The sequence below is a fragment of the Leguminivora glycinivorella genome, unplaced genomic scaffold (assembly GCF_023078275.1).
Source record: "Leguminivora glycinivorella isolate SPB_JAAS2020 unplaced genomic scaffold, LegGlyc_1.1 Scaffold6, whole genome shotgun sequence".
NCBI classification, from domain to species: Eukaryota; Metazoa; Arthropoda; class Insecta; order Lepidoptera; family Tortricidae; genus Leguminivora; species Leguminivora glycinivorella.
The window spans coordinates 1,413,557-1,434,177 of record NW_025952831.1 but is presented as its reverse complement, the minus strand read 5'-3'; the positions used below and the strand labels follow the sequence as shown (position 1 = coordinate 1,434,177).

At 40.2% G+C, this 20,621-nt stretch overlaps 1 protein-coding gene across 1 annotated transcript; it reads right to left on the bottom strand.

Moving 5' to 3' along the window:
• Positions 1-6,576: 6,576 nt before the first annotated feature.
• LOC125242101 lies at positions 6,577-10,202 on the bottom strand. Its single transcript, XM_048150810.1, has 2 exons — positions 9,772-10,202; positions 6,577-9,679 (listed from the first exon to the last, which is right to left on the bottom strand). Exon 2 carries the CDS (start codon positions 9,048-9,050, stop codon positions 8,199-8,201), a length of 852 nt encoding a protein of 283 aa, XP_048006767.1. The 5' UTR covers positions 9,051-9,679; positions 9,772-10,202; the 3' UTR covers positions 6,577-8,198.
• Between the last annotated feature and the right edge of the window lie 10,419 nt (positions 10,203-20,621).

The window sequence follows — 20,621 nt, the reverse complement described above, 5'->3', positions numbered from 1 at the left end:
GCCTAAAAATGAAAGTGGTCCTAAGTGACCGGATCCTTCTTTAGCAGTTAGCGGTTCACTTTACGTTTGACAGCTCTTAGCATTAGTATGTGTCAACCAAATCTACTTGAACCGCAAATTGCTAAAGAATCAATTTCCTCGACTGTACATTCAAAATGTAGGTAACAAATAATTATATGTATTTAATTGAAGAAATTTTATTTAATAGAAGGGGTATGACTTTTATAAGTAAGTCTTTATAGTTATTTTTAACCCCCGACGCAAAAACGATGGGGTGTTATAAGTTTGACGTATCTGTCTGTCTGTGGCATCGTAGCTCCCGAACGGATGAACCGATTTAGATTTAGTTTTTTTTGTCTGAAAGCTGAGTTAGTCGGGAGTGCTCTTAGACACGTTTCATGAAAATTGGTCTACTTCGTCGCGGGCGGGGGTTTTTTCAAAGTTTTAATTTTGTGGTTAGGTTAGGTTATTAAGTAGGTAAATATTGTTGTAGATTGTTTTTATTAATAAAACCTATGTAATGTTACTATAACTAATAAGAATCAAGTGCGGCTTAAAATCCAGGAGTGCTTCCTACAGTATCTTGAAGAGTCTTGTAGATGACTGTTTCAACCTGAAGAGTGAGTGGTCACAGTCGTGGAAATCTTTGATGGAGGGAAAGCTAGGATCAGAAATCGTACCAGGCACCATAATCAAAGGCTACGATCTCCCAAGACGGCACTGGTGTAACCTCAACCGACTCCGTACTGGCCATGGTCGCTGTGCTTACTATAAACACCGGTGTGGATGGGTGGAGTCCCCGGTTTGCAACAATTGTGGCGAAACTGCACAAACAATCCAGCACATAATAGAGGATTGCCCCGTGACGCGCTATGCCAATGGACCTACAGAAGACCTGATCACCCTTAGCGACGAGGCCAATAAATGGCTGATTGGACTAAATTTTAACCTATGAATGTTTCTGTTCTTTCCCATACGACTAAATAAATAAATAAGAATAACTTTTGAAAAGCGACTCTGGTTTGTTAGCGTAGTCAACTTCTAACTCAATAGGTTTCAATTTAATTGAATATTCGAGTTCAAGTTAATGCTCCAGTGATGTTTTGTGAAAATACATTACGAATTTAGTTAATGTTTCTATTATACCTATAATGGCTTTAACATAAATCTCTTAGTCCTTTGAAAATATACATTAACCAAATAGGATCAAGTTTAATAGAGAACTAGCTAGGTACTGTCAAAGAGGATAGAGTATTATAGAGAGTTACTGTCGAAGTAAAATGTGTAATCACAGTGCATAGACTGCCTCTTAGAATAGAATAGAATAGAATAGAATTCATTTATTTAACGTCACAACATGGTACACACAAAAAGAAGAAGGCATGCAAACAAAACATACAATGGACGCTAAATAGGACCCTCACTCAGCATGGTGCCACGGCAACCCGCAGCGCTGGTTTTCTGTGAGGACCTAGGTTTAGTGGCGGCACGTACGCCAACGACACATAAAAACAATTAAGAAAAAAAAAAACAAAAGAATAATTAAAATAAACATACAAAATCAATCAAATCATACAAATCTTGACACAGGCTTAAAACTTTCGAACCTCAGTTTTGACAATTTGGCCCATATTCTTAGCTTGATATTTTATATATTTATTTATTTAATCAAAAAGTAACACAGCATTACAGTTTACACCAAGGCACTGTGAAACTACAAAATACAAAACAAGACTTACAAAAAAAAATACAAAAAATAAACAAATTAAACATTAGACTTAGGCAACGACGTAACAGCGTGGCTCCGTTGCGTCATCTGACTCGGCGTAGGATTCGGCAGGTTGCCCCGGAACCGCCAAAATACCACACCCTTCGGCCAGAAGTCTGCGCACGCGATGGTGTGTGTGGTCCTGTGTGGTGTGATATGTTTTAAAATGTCAAATATTAATATTAGCGCCATCTAGCGTACCCCAAAGGTGTAATGCCATCTAGGCCACCGGACCTTTTTCTGTGTGGTACTGAGGTACGTTTTTTTCTTAGACTTTATCTGTCTATACGGAGTTATATATGTCTTTGGTACTGTCAATGTAAAATGTGTAATCACAGTGCATGGACTGCCATCTCTCGACACAGGATTAAAACTTATGAACCTCAGCTAAAGAGTACAGTACAGTATGGTCACTCCCGCTCCCCTCTGAAAGTGCTGCCCACCCTCTCTCGGTTTCCTCACAGTTACAGCCTGTCAAAAACGCGAACAGATGACCTGTCATATCTCACTCATTGAAGCATGGTACGCGTTCACCTACACGAGCTTAGAATGTGTGCTAGGAATGCGCTTCTTTCATTACTTATATATTTGATCGCCAGTGACCGAGATGTGACCTCAGTTTTGAAAATCTGGCCATTCTTAACTTGATATTTATGTGTTAAAATTGTCAATTATTAATATTAGCACCACCTAGCCGAGAATCAACCAAAGGTGCTGCGCCATCTAGACGATGCACTATCCCTGATGATTTCGAGGTAGGTTATATCTTAGACTATCCATACTACTATTATAAATGGGAAAGTGTGTGTGTTTGTTTGTTTGTCCGTCCTTCACGGCAAAACGGAGCGACGAATTGTCGTGGTTTTTTAAGTGGAGATAGGTGAAGGGATGGAGAGTGACATAGGCTACTTTTTGTCTCTTTCTAACGCGAGCGAAGCCGCGGGCAAAAGCTAGTAGTCTATAATATACACAGGTATACAGCAACAATTAAGTCCTGATCTGTTGACATTATCGCCATCTACCTTAAATTTTCCGAACTAAATAAAACTTTCCTCGTCGAGCGTTACGAAAAATGTGTATCACTCGTAATTCACACACATTTTCATAGATGGCGTTTGTTTCAAGCCTCTGAAATAGAACTCCAGCGGAACTAAGCGAAACTAAAATAAATTCATTCATCGTACATTTTGGTTTCTTTTCGTGGAAGCTATTACAGGCACTCTGAAATAGGTGGCGTTGGTTACATATCAATATTTGACACTTTCCATAACAGAGTTAGGTATGACATCTACATTTTGTAGCTAAAACCAACGATTTAATACGGGACTAACAAAGCCAGCGATACAAAGAAGCGTACGCCTGAAATATATGGGCTTCCTAGGTTTAAAACTAGATGGCGCTGTTTCGCAGCCTGGAAGTGTCCAAAATCATATTTTCCCCAAATATTTTTGCGTGTATTTATTTTCTATAAGAACAAACGATATATTTCTTTATTTTAATATCATGATATCACCTCAATAGACATTTTGAAAAAAAAAAAACCGGCCAAGAGCGTGTCGGGCCAAGCTCAGTGTAGGGTTCCGTAGTTTTCCGTATTTTTCTCAAAAACTACCTACTGAACCTATCAAGTTGAAAACAATTTTCCTAGAAAGTGTTTATAAAGTTCTACTTTTGTGATTTTTTTCATATTTGTTAAACATATGGTTCAAAAGTTAGAGGGGGGGACACAAACTTTTTTTTTCCTTTAGCAGCGATTATTTCCGAAAATGTTATTACGTGTGTTTAAGCTGGGTGCAACAATAAAACGTCGGTAACTTGAGTAAAAATATTATTCTAATTAAAATACAAACTAGTACCTAAGACTAATTACTAAGCTAAGCTAAAACTAGATGTTGAGCGCCAAGAGGAGTTTAAACCACCGGTTTGGGAATCCTGCTAATCCAAAGTGCGCCGGCTAGCGTGATAATTATTTACATATATTGCTACGTTCAGGTTGCAATCTAACCGAACCATGAAGGGCATGTCCATAGGCTAAAACAAAGGGATATAGTTTAACTGTGCACTAGTATTTCTAAGCTATAATTTTATAAACTGAACCCTAGATTCTTATAATTAGCACTTACCCCTTCACCACAATTTCACACACATAGGAAACAAAACATTATATCCGTAATTTAATCATTACTGCATTTTGCCATCCAATTTTACATTTATAATTTCATTTATGACGGGTACATTATTCTCACAACAACCGTACTAATATTTCGGAGGCTTGAGCTGGAATGACTCGCCGAATACCATGTATCAATAATATAAGTAAATCAAATATCCTTAAAAAATAGAAAAAGATTCTGCGCCGCTGAGGATCGAACTTCCAACCGTCGGATCGTGTGTCTGGCGTTATGCCGCTGAGCCACCTGTGCAGTTAGGTAACCGTGCGAATTTGTCGACCACTAGCCTTCTGTTTAATGACGTAGCGTCGACTATTCAATATGAACCTTATTACGTATACGCTAAGATGTATGGCCTAAACAAAACATTACTTACGATACATAGCATATTCCCCCTTCCTCAATAAAAAAAAACGTTTTTTTTTTTTTTAGCTTGTACATGGTTTGAGGTCCTTAACATGCCAGTTACCTATACATTTGCCATATACATTGTTCAGCCGGAAGATAGTCTCTGATAACTTGTCTATTATTATGGCCTTATCGTATTTAGGAGCTAGTTTTGCCATAAACTTATTGGGAGCGTTTGACAAATACTTAGTCCTTTTGTAAACCATCTCACCAATCTTAAAAATATGTGATCTGCGATTTTTGTTATAAAACTGCCGACTCTTTTCATGTGCCTGCCTTAACCTTTGTCGAACGGATTCATAGACTTCCTCTCGTTGCTTGAGATCCCATAAATATGTCGCCACGTTAATCGGGTAGTCATTGTCCTTGTTTTGCAACATTTGCACTGAATTGGGTCTATCTACGTTGGGTACACGGGTTTCTCTGCCTAGAAACAAATACGAAGGAGTATGACGCGTCACTTCATGTACTGCAGTCCTTATAGCATTACCGATCTGAGGAAGGTTGACGTCCCACATATTATGTTTCCCTGACTTTACAAACGTCGAAATCATGGTTCCCACTACTCTGTTGACTCGCTCCGTGGGATTGCTCTGGGGATGATAGTTTGGCGTAAACCATAGTTGGCTGTTATACCTCATGGCCAAATCCTTAAACTGCTGTGAACAGAATTGTCGCCCATTGTCACATATGATAGCTTTAGGTGCACCAAACAGCAATAACTGATTTTCCAATATCTCGCATATCTTCTCTGCCTTTCCGGTTCTTAATGGAAATAGTAGCACAAATTTGCTGAACCAACATGTAATCACAAGTAGCATAGTGTTACCTGATTTACTCTTTGGAAATGGACCCATCAAGTCTAATGATATAAGCTGCCACGGCCGTGTAACCTCCCTGTGCTCACCCATGAGTCCTAACGGGCCTTGCTGCGACACCTTATGTCTCGCACAAGTATCACATTTACTTACATAATCCTTCACCTCCTCCCACATATTTGGCCAAAAATATGTTTGTCTTATTTTAAGGAACGTCTTACGAATACCCAAGTGACCAGCTGTCATATTGTCATGACACTCTGTAAAGATCTTACCCCGTAATGGCTGCGGCACGTACAATTTCCAAGCATCCTCTTGGCTCGGAAACGAACTTAACTGTGTCCTTTTATACAACAAGCCATTCATAACTTTCCAGTCGTGTGGTGTATTAGTCTGTATCTCTCTTACCTTAGACCTGTACCAATCATCTTTATGGCGTTCTAAAATATCTATAACATTTATTTCAGAAGTAGCACTGTTCATCACACCGCGTGACAATGCATCAGGTACAATGTGGCTTTTGCCAGGCCTATGCACTATATCAAAACTGAATTGCTGTAGTTTCATGGCCCACCTTGCTAATCTGCCGTGTGGGTCCTTCATCTTATGTAACCATTGCAGCGCGCTGTGATCTGTCACTACAGCGAAGTGTAATCCGTCAATGTATGGCCTGAACTTTTCAATGGCAAATACTATACTCAGTAGTTCTCTTTCTGACGTAGAGTATTTCTTTTCCCTGTCGTTAAGTTTTCTGCTTAAATATGCTACTGGCAGCTCAACACCTTCCTGCTTTTGACATAATACCGCACCAATGCCACTATTACTAGCATCACATTGGATAGTAAACGGTTTAGAATAATCTGGACATGTCACAACAGGTGTCGTGGTTAGTAAGGTCTTCATTTTCACGAATGCATTCTCCGCCTCTTTGGTCCAACATAATTGCTTCTTCTTTTTACCTTTTGTAAGGTCATGGAGCGGAGCAGCCACCAAGGCAAAGTCTTTGACAAATCTTCTGTACCAACTAGCCAAACCGATGAATCGCCTTAACTCCGAGTAATTTCGTGGTCTGGGAAAGTTGATGATTGCCGCCACCTTTTCAGGATCTGTCCGCAAACCCTCCTTATCAACTATGTATCCTAAGTATCGCAAACTTGAGCGAGCAAACTTACATTTATCTACATTTATTGTTAAGTTAGCTTCCTTGAGGATTTCCAACACCTTACTTATTAATTGCATGTGCTCCTCAAAACTCGTGGAACAAATTACAATGTCATCCAAATATGCCCAAACCTTATCTTCATTTGACTGAAATAATATATCCATTAACCTTTGCTGCGTCTGTGAGGCATTAACCAGTCCAAACGGCATAACCTTGAAGTGGAATAACCCCTTGCCCCCACAGCAAAAGCAGTTTTCTCCTTACTGGCTTCATCCAACGGAATCTGCCAGAACGCTGATCGCAAGTCAATAGTGCTCAAAAACCTAGCATTGCGTAGACTATCTAATACATTCGTTACACGAGGCAATGGATACGTATCCCGCTTAGTTACCCGATTTAACTGTCTACTATCAAGACACAACCTGTTATCTCCATTTGGCTTTTTAACAATGAGTACTGGTGAACACCATGCACTATGAGATGGTTCCACTACATCATCCGCTAACATTTTATCCAATTCCTTTATGATGTCTGCTTTAACGGTTGGCGAAAAATTATATTGCTTCTGATGGATTGGTTTAGCATCACCAGTATCAATACTATGAGTTAATATCGATGTTCTGCCCAACCCATTACCAATCTCTAGTCGCATACGTCGTACTACCTGCTCTAATTTTTCTTTTTGCTCCACTGTCAAATCTTCACTAGATATAATTACCGGTTTATCCATAGCCGCATCACTTAAATCCATTACTTCACTTTTATTTCCCCTAAACTGTAACGATATCCCGAACTCTTCAAAGAAATCTTTACCTAATAGCATCTGATGACTTAACATTGGCATGACCTTAGCAGAAATCACCTTAAACTGGCCATCAAATGTTACTGGAATGTCGTACACTACATTAAGATCATGAATCGAGCCATCAGCTGTACTCATTTGGGTTGTTTCAACTTTATAACCTCTCAACCCTATCGATGACAATATATCCGCGAAGGCCGGATTTATAACAGTCCGATTCGCACCATTATCCAACATCACCACAAACTGTCTTTGAAGAATACTTATTCTAACAAAATCCCTATTGTCATTCTCTTTCTTTAAAATCATAGGACACAGTTGACCGTCTGATCTCGAAAAATATTTCCTAACAACGGCTAACCACTCCTGCCACTCCGAAGCTTTTTTTACAGCGGGGTAAGTCTATCGGGCAGGACTCGGACTTTCCCCTGAAGCATTTCCCCTACACCTGCAGTCCTTCGATGTGGTTCCAAAGCGACCACACTTATAGCAAAATAGTCGTTGCCTCTCTATTTTGCATTCCCGAAATAGATGCCCACTTTCACGGCAATTCCAACAACGCCTGGTGGCCTCTCCAGGTTTGACCTGCAGCGCTGCTACCCCCTCCTTTTCTGTAACGTTTTTCTGACCAACAGGGACCTCCACCACATTGCTACCTACTTTGTGTGCTAAGTCAGGCTCTAGGGTGTTCTTTAAAGCCTTGGGTTCCTCAAAATTATCACAACTAATTTTAGTCCGTTCGACAACTCTCAAAACATTAAGCATATCGGAAACTGAGCTAAAGTTATCCCTACACACCGCCCGTTGGTAGTATGGCTGAATATTTCTCAATAAAATGTTTATTTTTTCAGACTCTGTAATCTTAATTGGCAGTCTATTGAACATATTCTGCATCACTGCCATGTAAATCAAAACCGACTCTTCACGACCCTGTGTTCTTGCTCTTATCTCTGCCATCAACTCCTCCTGATAAAACGGCTTTTGGAACGCACGCCTCAATAAAACGACTAAATCTTCCCAATCATTCGCATATTCTTTGTTGGCCCTGAACCAAATCAAAGCATCTGCCTCAAAAAAATCTATCGCATACCGCCATTAAATCATCGTCCGTCGCATTTCTTGCAACTCGAAGTTCCGACACCCGCTCCAGAAAAGCGTTGATACTCATGTTCGACCCTGAGAACTTAAGTCCCCATTGATATATCGGAACCAGCTTACGCCTTGGAGCCTCTTCATCCACCGTTGATGTCCGCAATAACCTGGATATGCCCCTATCTCTAAGGCTCTCCCCCTTTTCCGTTAAAATATTAACACTTCTGTCCCCAGTGCCCTTGACATGCTGAATTCCGGTTTCCCTTTCTCCCCCTACCGCGTTTTGCCCTGGAGTATCAGTGGATCCACCTGCCAACTCCTTCCCCCGCTTTAGTTTTTCTATAATCCGGACCCCTACTTCACCTAACGATTGCTGTAAAATCTCCATATCCTGTGCAGTTAAATCGTCCTCTTCCAATACGTCATCCTGAACTTCTAACTTTTCCAGCAGTACCTGACATCGCTGCTGAAGTGTTTCCTTGCGGTTACCCTCTGCTTCCGTTACCTTAACGATCGACATTAAACGACCCTGCACATGATACAGCCTGGACACCAACCGCCTGAACAATGTTCTATCTGGCTTCCCCACTATCTCGGAAATATAACTACCCAAAACGCTCAATTTAGTAACACACTTATCTAACTCTGACGAGGCATCCAAGACCTCCCGGGCCGGAGCTCCACCACCCCGCGACGCACCCTCTGTCTGTTCTACCTGCATCAACTCCTTTAAAATCTTTCTCAAAACCGGAACTGTACTCTGAATACTAACACCACGACATTCCAGCTCGTATTCCAGCTCATCCTTTAGCAAATAATTAGGATCCATCCTTACTAAAAACTATCAAATATGCTAACAAACCAGGAAACAGAAAAGCGAAGCAGAAAAAAACCGTGCGGTTAAGTTGCAATTAACCACTTTTAAAATGTTCCTAATAATATAATATAATATTTTAAAACTAACAAATAGGTACAGTTACAAATATATAACCTAACCTACTACTCAAACGTACCAAAATATAACCAAATAATAAACAAAACACTAGGTAATATATAATACAGTAAAAACCAATATCTAACTAAATAACTAACAAATACCAAAATCACCAAATGTAACCCTAAAATCACAACAGATTTAAATCACTAACCGCCGTTTTGCCCGCTTCAAACACTGTTATTTTAACGTTGGGCGCTATTTATTACGTGTGTTTAAGCTGGGTGCAACCATAAAACGTCGGTAACTTGAGTAAAAATATTATTCTAATTAAAATACAAACTAGTACCTAAGACTAATTACTAAGCTAAGCTAAAACTAGATGTTGAGCGCCAAGAGGAGTTTAAACCACCGGTTTGGGAATCCTGCTAATCCAAAGTGCGCCGGCTAGCGTGATAATTATTTACATATATTGCTACGTTCAGGTTGCAATCTAACCGAACCATGAAGGGCATGTCCATAGGCTAAAACAAAGGGATATAGTTTAACTGTGCACTAGTATTTCTAAGCTATAATTTTATAAACTGAACCCTAGATTCTTATAATTAGCACTTACCCCTTCACCACAATTTCACACACATAGGAAACAAAACATTATATCCGTAATTTAATCATTACTGCATTTTGCCATCCAATTTTACATTTATAATTTCATTTATGACGGGTACATTATTCTCACAACAACCGTACTAATATTTCGGAGGCTTGAGCTGGAATGACTCGCCGAATACCATGTATCAATAATATAAGTAAATCAAATATCCTTAAAAAATAGAAAAAGATTCTGCGCCGCTGAGGATCGAACTTCCAACCGTCGGATCGTGTGTCTGGCGTTATGCCGCTGAGCCACCTGTGCAGTTAGGTAACCGTGCGAATTTGTCGACCACTAGCCTTCTGTTTAATGACGTAGCGTCGACTATTCAATATGAACCTTATTACGTATACGCTAAGATGTATGGCCTAAACAAAACATTACTTACGATACATAGCAATGTTAATATTACCAAAAAACGATTTTAGTAAACCCTTATTGATTTTTAAATACCTATCCAACAATATATCACACGTTGAGGTTGGAATGAAAAAGAAATCAGTCCCCACTTTTACATGTAGGGGGGGCGTACCCTAACAAAGCATTTTTTTCCACTTTTTATTTTACCACTTTGTCGGCGTGATTGATATACATAATATGTACCAAATTTCAGCTTTCTGGTGCTAACGGTCACTGAGATATCCACGGATGGACGGACAGACGGACAGACAAGACATGGCGAAACTATAAGGGTTCCTAGTTGACTACGGAACCCTAAAAAAACATGTGTAGGCATCATCAGTGTAGTTATGAAAGTATTTAATAGGTGGCGCTAAAAAATTGAGGTACGATAATTCTTAATTGGTTGTCTATTGTTTGCCCGACAGTCATTTAACATAATATTCATTTGCCCGAATCTAACTTGCCTGAATTTCATTTGCCCGAATGATTTGTTTACCATAAAAATCATATGACATACTCGTTGTTTATCCGAATATTACCTTCCATAATCATACAATGCCATACTATTTGTTAGCCATATTATTAAGTGCAATAATATGGTTTCATAGAATATTCAAACGCCATAAGCAATTATTGCCATATTAATTGTTGCCCATATTATTACCTAACCTAACCTACTTTCTGATAGCAGTTTCATTTTCCAGGGGTCACAGTTCTAACCTAACCTAACCTACTTTTCCAGCAGTTTCATTCTCCAGGGGGTCACAGTTCTAACCTAACCTAACCTACTTTCTGACCACCATTCAACCGGACCCCACACTGGAAATATATACAAAAGGTAAAGACATGAGTGAAAGGTTTAACAAAATGGAAGAGCTTATGAAAGAGAACGAAAGCAGAATGATAGAAAGTGAAAGAAGACAGAGTGAACATATAAAGAAGATGGAAGAACTAAAGATAGCGCTTGAGGAACACAAGGAGAGTATGAAAGGGGCCACTTACGCGAGTGTGACGGCGGGCCGGCAGGGACGAGCTGTTCCTGTCAGCCCAACACTACACTCGATGGTGGTCACTGCAAAAGATGAAACGGAAACAGGTGAGGAGATAATAGAGAGAGTAAGAACGGCGGCGAAATCTAGAGGAGGGATGGAAATTGACAAAATCAGGAAAACAAAAGATAGAAAGGTAATAATCAGCTGTAGATCAAAAGAAGTAAGAAGGGGAGTGAAAGAGGGATTGGAAAGGGAGGAAGTCGGTCTCCATGTCGAGGAAGTGGAAAACAAGGACCCCTATTGGTACTTAAGGACGTCCTTCAAAACAATACAGACGAGGAGATAATCCAAGCCCTTCGAAGACAAAACGGGGATGTTTTCGACAACCTCGACAAGGCAAACGACAGAATGGCAGTCAAATATAGGAGACGAGCACGTAACATACATCTGGCTCATGTGGTGCTAACGGTCTCCCCGCAGATATGGCAAAAGCTACTCGATAGAGCAGTCGTTCACCTGGACATACAGAGGATTAGAGTGGAGGACCAATCTCCGTTGGTTCAGTGCTCAGTGTGCCTCGGATATGGCCACGGACGAAGATACTGTAAAGAAAATGTAGACAAATGTAGCCACTGCGGTGGACCCCACATGAGTGCACAGTGCGAAGATAAAGCAGCAGGAATACAGCCCTCGTGTATAAACTGCTGTAAGGACAGACTTAGCAACACAAACCACAACGCATTTAGCTCCGAATGCCCCGTTAGAAAAAGGTGGGATGTTATAGCACGAGCTAAGGTGGCCTATTGCTAAGGGCGCAACAGCAGACAACTCAAGGGCAATAAACAACAGCAGGTTCAGAAAGCTTATAATAATGCAAGCTAACCTACAGCGTAAAAACCTCGCTACAGCCGAAATGTACCTTGAAGCCGAGAAAAGAGGAGTAGCATTAGCAATATTACAAGAGCCATACGTGGGAGGAGTGGGCAAACTAAAAGGCTGTGGCACGGCAAGGGTGTACCAGAATACAGAACAGGGGACAGTAAAAGCTGCGATCGTAGTGTTCGATGGAGATCTCGAAGTAGAGCAAGACCCAGAACTTACGACGAATAACATCGTGGTAGTGAAAATACGCATGGGAGCCCGAGCCGTACACATAGCATCATTGTACTTTGAACCGACAGAGCCCATGGAGCCCTATATTGCCCATATGGACAGAATAAGACAGAAACTGGGTACTGCGGAACTACTGCTTGCGGGTGATGTCAACGCCAAAAGCATCTGGTGGGGCAGCGGGAGTACTGACTGGAGAGGACAGGAACTAACAGCAACTCTACATGAAATGCAGCTACAGATCCTTAACGAAGGCAGTACACCCACCTTTGAGGTAGAGAGACAGGGCAAAACCTGCACCAGTATAGTAGACATAACGGCATGCTCATCTAATCTATTGCGAAGTGTGCAAAACTGGCGGGTTGACCGAGATGTGACCGGATCGGATCACAACGCTATTATCTTTGAGTTAGATATGGAAAAAGGGGTCTGCCCGACAATAGAACGAACAACACGCAAGTACAACACAAAAAAGGCAAATTGGGAGCAATTTGATGACAAATTCTCTCAATTATGCACCGAACAACACATTAACACACATAACATAAACATAATTCAGAATAAAACAGACCTAGAGAAAATTGTAAACAGCTACACTACACAAATAACACAAACCTGCATCCAACATTTACCACTCAAAAAGAAAATAAAAAAGCTTACCTTCCCGTGGTGGTCTAACGAGCTATACCAACTCAAGAAGCTCGTCAACACAAAAAGAAAACGGATTCGATGCGCTGCTCCGGTGCGACGCGCGAAAGTGGTTCAGGAGTACCTCGAAGAAAAAGAACGGTATGAAGAGGCAGCAAAACAAGCGCAGACTGCAAGCTGGAAGGAGTTCTGCCAAAAACAAGACCGCGAAACCGTCTGGGATGGTATATATCGAGTCATAAAACAGGTTGAAAGAAGGACGGAGGACCTCCCATTGAGGAAAGAAGGAAAACTACTGAACCTCGAGCAGTCCGCGGAATGGATAGCCGAGAAGTTCTACCCAGAAGACAACAGGGAAGGAGAAAGGGAAGAACACACAATAACGAGAAGACTGGCGATCGAAGTAAATGATCTGGAGCATGCTGAGGTACATGATCCTCCATTTACTATGGGTGAAATGCTGAGTGCCACAAAGAGCTTCAACCCTAAGAAGGCCCCTGGTGAGGATGGCTTCACGGCGGACATATGCCAGCGAATAATAGGGAATCACCCTCAAATCTTCCTTGCCATCGCGAACAAGTGCCTGGAACTGGGGCATTTCCCAGTGGCATGGAAGAAAGCCACAGTGGTGATCCTGAAAAAACCCGGCAAAAAAGACTACACCGAAGTAAAGTCATACCGACCTATAGGTCTTCTACCTGTTCTGGGTAAGATATTCGAAAAGATGGTGATAGCCAGGCTGAAACACCACCTAGTACCTAAACTCAGCCCTAGACAGTACGGGTTCATGCCCCAACGCAGTACGGAGGACTCCCTCTATGCCCTAATGAACCATGTAAAGCACAAGCTGTCTCAAAAGAAAATAATTACCATCGTGTCATTGGACATAGAGGGGGCTTTTGATAGCGCATGGTGGCCAAAACTAAAAACCCGGCTGGCAGAGGAAGGATGCCCGATGAACATAAGAACAGTTCTGAGCAGCTATCTAGAAGATAGAATGGTAGAAGTTAGGTACGGAGGAAGAAAGGTTCAAAGGACGACACAAAAAGGATGTGTCCAAGGCTCAATAGGCGGTCCTATACTGTGGAACCTTCTCCTTGACCCACTCCTGTGGCGGCTAAGCACAGAAGGACACCACGTGCAGGCTTTCGCGGACGACGTATTGTTAGTGTTCGAAGGAGACTCGGGACTGGAGGTCTCACAAAAGGCAAATGGGGCTCTTGCCTGCGTCTGGGACTGGGGACTCACAAACAAACTTAAGTTCGCTCCACACAAAACTGTAGCCATAACAATCACAAAAAAGCTGAAATACGACACCCCGACCCTTACCATGGGGGGACGCAACATCGAAATGTCTAGAGACATGAAAGTCCTGGGTCTCACAATTGATGACAAACTGACCTTCAATGCGCACGTCACCAACGTATGTAAAAAGGCATTGGGTATATACAAAATGCTCAGAACGGCAGCAAGAGTGAGCTGGGGACTACACTCGGAGGTAATAAGGACAATATACACTGCAGCGGTGGAACCCATCATTACTTATGCAGCAGCAGCGTGGGCACCAGCCGCAAGCAAAATAAGTACCCAAAAAGAACTGGCAGCGGTGCAAAGAGGTTTCGCCCAGAAGATCTGCGGAGCCTACCGTACAGTATCTCTCAACTCCGCGCTGGTGTTGACTGGGATTCTCCCCCTAGACCTGCGTGTAAAAGAGGCAGCCGCCTTGTATGAGGCTAGAAAGGGAGAGACCCAAGCTTTGCCAGACGATAGAGAGGTGGAAATAGCGGCAGACTACATAGAGACTCCCCACCCCGCTCTGTGTATGGATCTCAGCTTCATAATAGTGCCAGACCAGGAATCCCTGGATAGGTGCGCGGTGCAGGAAGTAAAAATCTATACAGATGGGAGCAAAATTGACGGAGGAGTTGGTGCCTCCTTATCCATATGGAAAGGTGAGATCGAAGTCAAATCTGTCAAAATCAAACTAGAAGACTACTGCACCGTTTACCAGGCCGAGCTTCTGGCCATCCATAGGGCGGTGGTGGAGATCCTCAAGAGAAAAGAGCTGAGTTTCGGTGTTTTCAGTGACTCAAGGTCAGCCCTGCAGACGCTGACGAATAGAGAAACATACCATCGCTTGGCACTTGAAACCAGAAGAAACATAAAAATAGCCATGACCCGGGGCAAAACTGTGTCTTTGTTCTGGATCAAGGCCCATGCTGGATTACCTGGCAACGAGCGCGCAGACGAACTAGCGAAGCAAGCAGCGGCCCTGACGAAGAGGAGACCGGACTACGACAGGTGCCCTGTCTCATTTGCCAAGCGTTTTATCCGCGATGCAACGATTGGCGAATGGACAAAAAGGTACAGCTCCGGAGAAACAGCCTCAGGAACAAAGCTCTTCCTGCCTGATGCACAAACAGCTTTCAGGCTGGTGCGTAAATTAAAACCTACTGGCCTCACAACACAGTTGATGACGGGGCACGGAGGGTTCTCTTCGTACTTGCATAGGTTTAAGTGCAAAGACAGCCCATCGTGCGCCTGTAATCCCGATAAAGAAGAAACAGTGGAGCATCTATTAACAGAATGTCCAATACATGCGTATGAAAGGATGAAGTGTGAGATAGAGCTTGGGGTGAGGATCGAAGTAGGAAATTTGCCACACCTAATAAGTAATAGAAACACAAGAAATAAGTTTTTAGAATTCTGCATACAAATTGTTAAAATTTCAAGAAATAGAAATAAGTAGGTAACAAATAAATGTACTCACTTGTATTATAATAATACGTAGGAGAAACATGATAAGAAGTTAAATGTATATTATAAATCTAATGCAAGAATATGTGTAATAACAAAGTCTCTGACTTTACCCACGTCAGAGGATGTCGGCAGCTATGCGAGAGCCGCCGGGTTTTAGCCGGTAAGAGTCCGGCACTGTCTGGGCCCTCCATTCCCAGTCGTCCGATGCAGGATTTTTCCTAGCGGCTCAAACATATCTGACCTGTAAAAAAAAAAAAAAAAAAAAAAAAAAAAAAAAAAAAAAAAAAAAAAAAAAAACCTACTTTCTGATAGCAGTTTCATTTTCCAGGGGTCGCAGTTCTAACCTAACCTAACCTACTGTCTGATAGTATTTTTATTTTCCGGGGGGTCACAGTTCTAACCTAACCTAACCTACTTTTCCAGCAGTTTCATTCTCCAGGGGGTCACAGTTCTAACCTAACCTAACCTACATTCTGATAGCAGTTTCATTTTCCAGGGGGTCGCAGTTCTAACCTAACCTAACCTACTGTCTGATAGTATTTTCATTTTCCAGGGGGTCACAGTTCTAACCTAACCTAACCTACTTTTCAAGCAGTTTCCTTTTCCAGAGGTTCACAGTTCTAACCTAACCTAACCTACTTTCTGATAGCAGTTTCATTTTCCAGGGGGTCACAGTTCTAACCTAACCTAACCTACTTTCTGATAGCAGTTTCATTCTCTAGTCCTTCTAGTACCTACTCGTATTATAGTAGTTTTCGATTCTGCCAAAGCACATTATGGAAATTGACTTTTCTGGACGCTAATTTGTATGACAAATGATGGTATGGAATGTGGTAATTACGGATTTCGATGATTCTGACAAATGACATTATGGAAACTGACTTTATGGGAAACAAAGTTTCTGGCACTAGATTAATATTATAGTAAACAATGATTATGGCATAAGATGTTATGAGAAACAATATTATGATTGTTGAATAGGATGGCAAATAAAATTATGGCAAATGAAATTCTGGCAAATGGGGGTATCCCTTCTTAATTAGTATGAAGATTTTAAATCCTAACCCCCTTATTCATAAACGTACTCTAAAGTTATCAACCCGATAAAGGTCGTTTGTCCTTTTCTATCACACCAATACGTCGGAAAGGGACAAACGAACTTTATTGACTCGATAACTTTATGAATTCATAAATAATAAAGAGGTAAGTATATACAAGGTGCTCGCGAGGAACCCATATAACTTTAACGGCATATTCTTGGTCACATTTTAAGACTAAAATGTCATATAAACTTTTCTAGATTTCGTCTAGTTTCAGAGTTATTGCCAATTTAAAAAAAACATTTCCGTATTGTTACTCAGTAGAAAAGGTTTCTTAACGGCGCTGATGCGCAATTGTGGAGCATAGTCCCACAGTAGTCATTGATAGATGTCAAAATGTGACAAGAAAAACTTCCAAATAATTTGGTTTTTAGAAAAATAAATGAAAAATTAATTGCCAACTTTATGGATATAAAATTTTTTTATGTGAAAATACGTCCAAAAAAGTAAAAAAAAAAAAAAAAAATTTTTTTTGGCGAAAAATTTTAAAATTCATAAAACATTTTTTCTTTCTTTTTGCCTCAGAAACGCGTGGTTCAAGTTATGCGGGTTCCTCGCGAGCACCTTGTACATAAACCATCCTTGGCTAGAACTCTTCGATATTTTCGACTCATTTGTGTTTTTGTTTAATACATGTATCACTTCGGTTTATTTCAACCGGTTAATTTCGAAAAGTAGCGTGGCGCTGAAAAATGAGCAGCATTATGTGCACAGCCTACTTCTTTTGGGAATACGATTGCATGTATTTGTGCCTATGCATTAGCGGCATATACAATACACCCAGTGAAACTAAATAAAAGTATGTAAGTATGTACGGTCAGCCAAGAAAGTGGCTTACCACTTTTCGACTCTATTTTAAACACATAAGGTCGAAAAGTGGTAAACCACTTTTTTGGTTTACTGTACACCGTGTTTTTGTATATTCCGTTAACTTTAAGAGGAGGTTCTTTAGATCAAATACCATTAATTTATCTAAGAGTTATTAAAAAAATAAAAATCAGCCTCTGCCACATCCTAATGTTATTTGTTTTGACGTGTGCGTCAATCATTTGACAGTAACTTGAATAGCATCCTTAACCCTTAAATGCATGATTTTTTCTTTTAACAAGATATTCATTTATGTGATAGACAATGGTTTTCTGACTCTGGGAAAAATAATGAAAAAATTATTTAAGATCGATTTTTATTCTAAATCAGTGTTAGAAGTTAAATGGGCCAAATCTTATTTATATAAATATATCGTAATTGGTAAGTTTTATTTAAAAAAATACTACTATTAAAAAGGTACACTATTTGTGAAACCTTTATGATAAAATGTTTAAACATAAACTAATTACTAACTCCGAAAAAATCAGCCTAAATTACATACTAAAAATCGCCATCGTCCTGTTTTTTCACACTTTTCCGCCATTTCATCTTAATCCTTAAATAATAAATAGTAAATCATTATATTATATAATTTATTTAATTGTATATGAAATAATAATAAATAGTGAATAATAATTAAGCAATAAGTGCGATTTTGGATAGCTACATATCGAGCCACGGGCCATCAAATATATGATGCATATATAAGGTCCTAATTTATTAGTTGCAGATATTTTAACACATGATACTTTACATTAAAATAATTAACTTTAAATATAAATTAAGAAATCTTTTCATGTAACTTTTTTGATTTCATTTTCCTAACAAAAAAAATAATTATAATTTCGTCTAAAAAAAATCATCATGTGCATTATCACATGTCACAATAACACTGTCTGTCATGTCAACAATTGTTTGTTGTAAATGTCGTAAAGGTTCGGCGGGAAAACTGCACATGTCAATTGGGCCTGTCGAGTTAAAACTTGTCAAATAAAATCTACCCATATTTTTAAAAAGAAGCATGAACAAAAGAAAACATTTATTATCATAAAAAATTACAAAAATTGTTGGAAATGGCGACCCTCTCTCTATCAATACACAATTTTCAAACGACACAATCCAACGGAAAATAACATGACATTGACAATCAAGTATTTAATTTATCGACGTGAAGTGGCCAGTTACAGTTAAGTGGTACGTAAAAGAGGTACTAGAATCTGTTCAATGAGTTTTCATTTAATAATCACATAAACAGGGTGTTTTTACGTAGCAAATTTGTTTTTCCGTTTTCTCCAAAAAAACATCGTAAAAGCTATAATGTTTCACGGTTTAATATACTCCAGAGACCGAGTACTATCAGCTGTAAAAATATCTGCATCTAATAAATTAGGACCTTATATATTTGGTTGGCACAAAAGTAATGACACACTCTACAAAACTCTATACATTTCCTTTCTTAAGTTAATTGTTTTCGATAATATTCTAGTATGTTGTAGAACATTCTAGGTACTTCTAATGTGAGGGTATATAAAGCCGCCCTCGTGATTGGTTTAGTTAGATTGAAATAAAATGGACGAGCGACAAGTTCGAACACTTTACTTATACGAGTACTTGTTAGGCCACAGTGCGCGGGCTGCGGCTGACAATATCAACACTGCATTGGGCGCTGGAAGTACAAGCCATGCTACGGTGTCCAGATGGTTTGACCGTTTTAAATCAGGAGACAGGAGCCTTGAAAGTCAGTCACGCTCAGGGCGACCACCTGCATTCAATGATGACAATTTACGCCGCGAACTACAGTCGAATCCTGATGCTACTACTCGTGAATTAGCGGAAGCACTTAACTGCAGTCACCACGCTGTGGAATACCATCTGCATGAGCTTGGGCATCGAAAAGTTTTGGCTCGATGGGTACCGCACATCCTTACCGACGCCAGTCGTGCAGTCCGTGTCGCCATCTGTCAATCACTTTTGCTGCGACCCCGACGTAAAGAGTTTTTGACTGATCTGGTTACGGGAGATGAATCATGGATTTATTACGAGAACGATACACGTCGTGCTTTTTGGCTGCCTCGAGAAGAAACGCCACCAACTCAACCGAAGCTAAGTCAAAAGAACCGCTTAAAAGTTTTGCTTTGTTGTTTCTGGGACTCGCAAGGCATGCTGTTTCATGAACTATCACACAATGACACTGTAAACGCTAACAAATATTCAACACAGCTCACCGAACTATCTTCTGCTGTCAAGAAAAAACGACGAAGACGAGCCACTGTAATTTTACTACATGATAACGCTCGACCTCATGTCGCATCTACCGTTCGCCAACAGCTGCAGAACTTGGGCTGGGAGACGATACCCCACCCACCTTATTCTCCAGACCTCGCACCATCAGACTTTGTATGTATGTATGTATAAACTCTTTATTGTACAAAACACAAAACACAAATATGACACAGGATAGACAGTACAAAGGCGAACTTATCCCTTTAAGGGATTTCTTCCAGCTAACCTTTGAGTAGGTGAAATGTGATGAAGAATGGTAGACAAATATAGCACTTAGTACAACAGTTTATAGGAAAGCCCATAAAAATATAAAAGAGACTAAAACAAAAATAATAAAATAAAATTGGAATAAAAGATACATCAAATATAAAGAATATATAACAATATATATAGTAAATAAATATATATTTATATATAGTATCTATAACTAGTTACAAACAAGTCATCCATGTTCCGATAGCCACAGCTTTTTTAACTGCCCCTTGAGCGAGGCAACGGACTGCTTAAAGTTGAACCGCTCGCACTGCAAAAGATTACTTTCATTTGTTTAGAGCCCTGAAACGACATTTGCAGGGTAAACAATTCAATGATTTCCATGATGTACAGGTGGAGTTGAACAACTTTTTCGAGGCACAGTCATCAGAGTTCTGGG

What these genes read in the sequence shown, in the direction of transcription:
- LOC125242101 (XM_048150810.1), bottom strand. Translation starts at nt 9,050, where the DNA reads ATGGATCCTAATTATTTGCTAAAGGATGAGCTGGAATACGAGCTGGAA.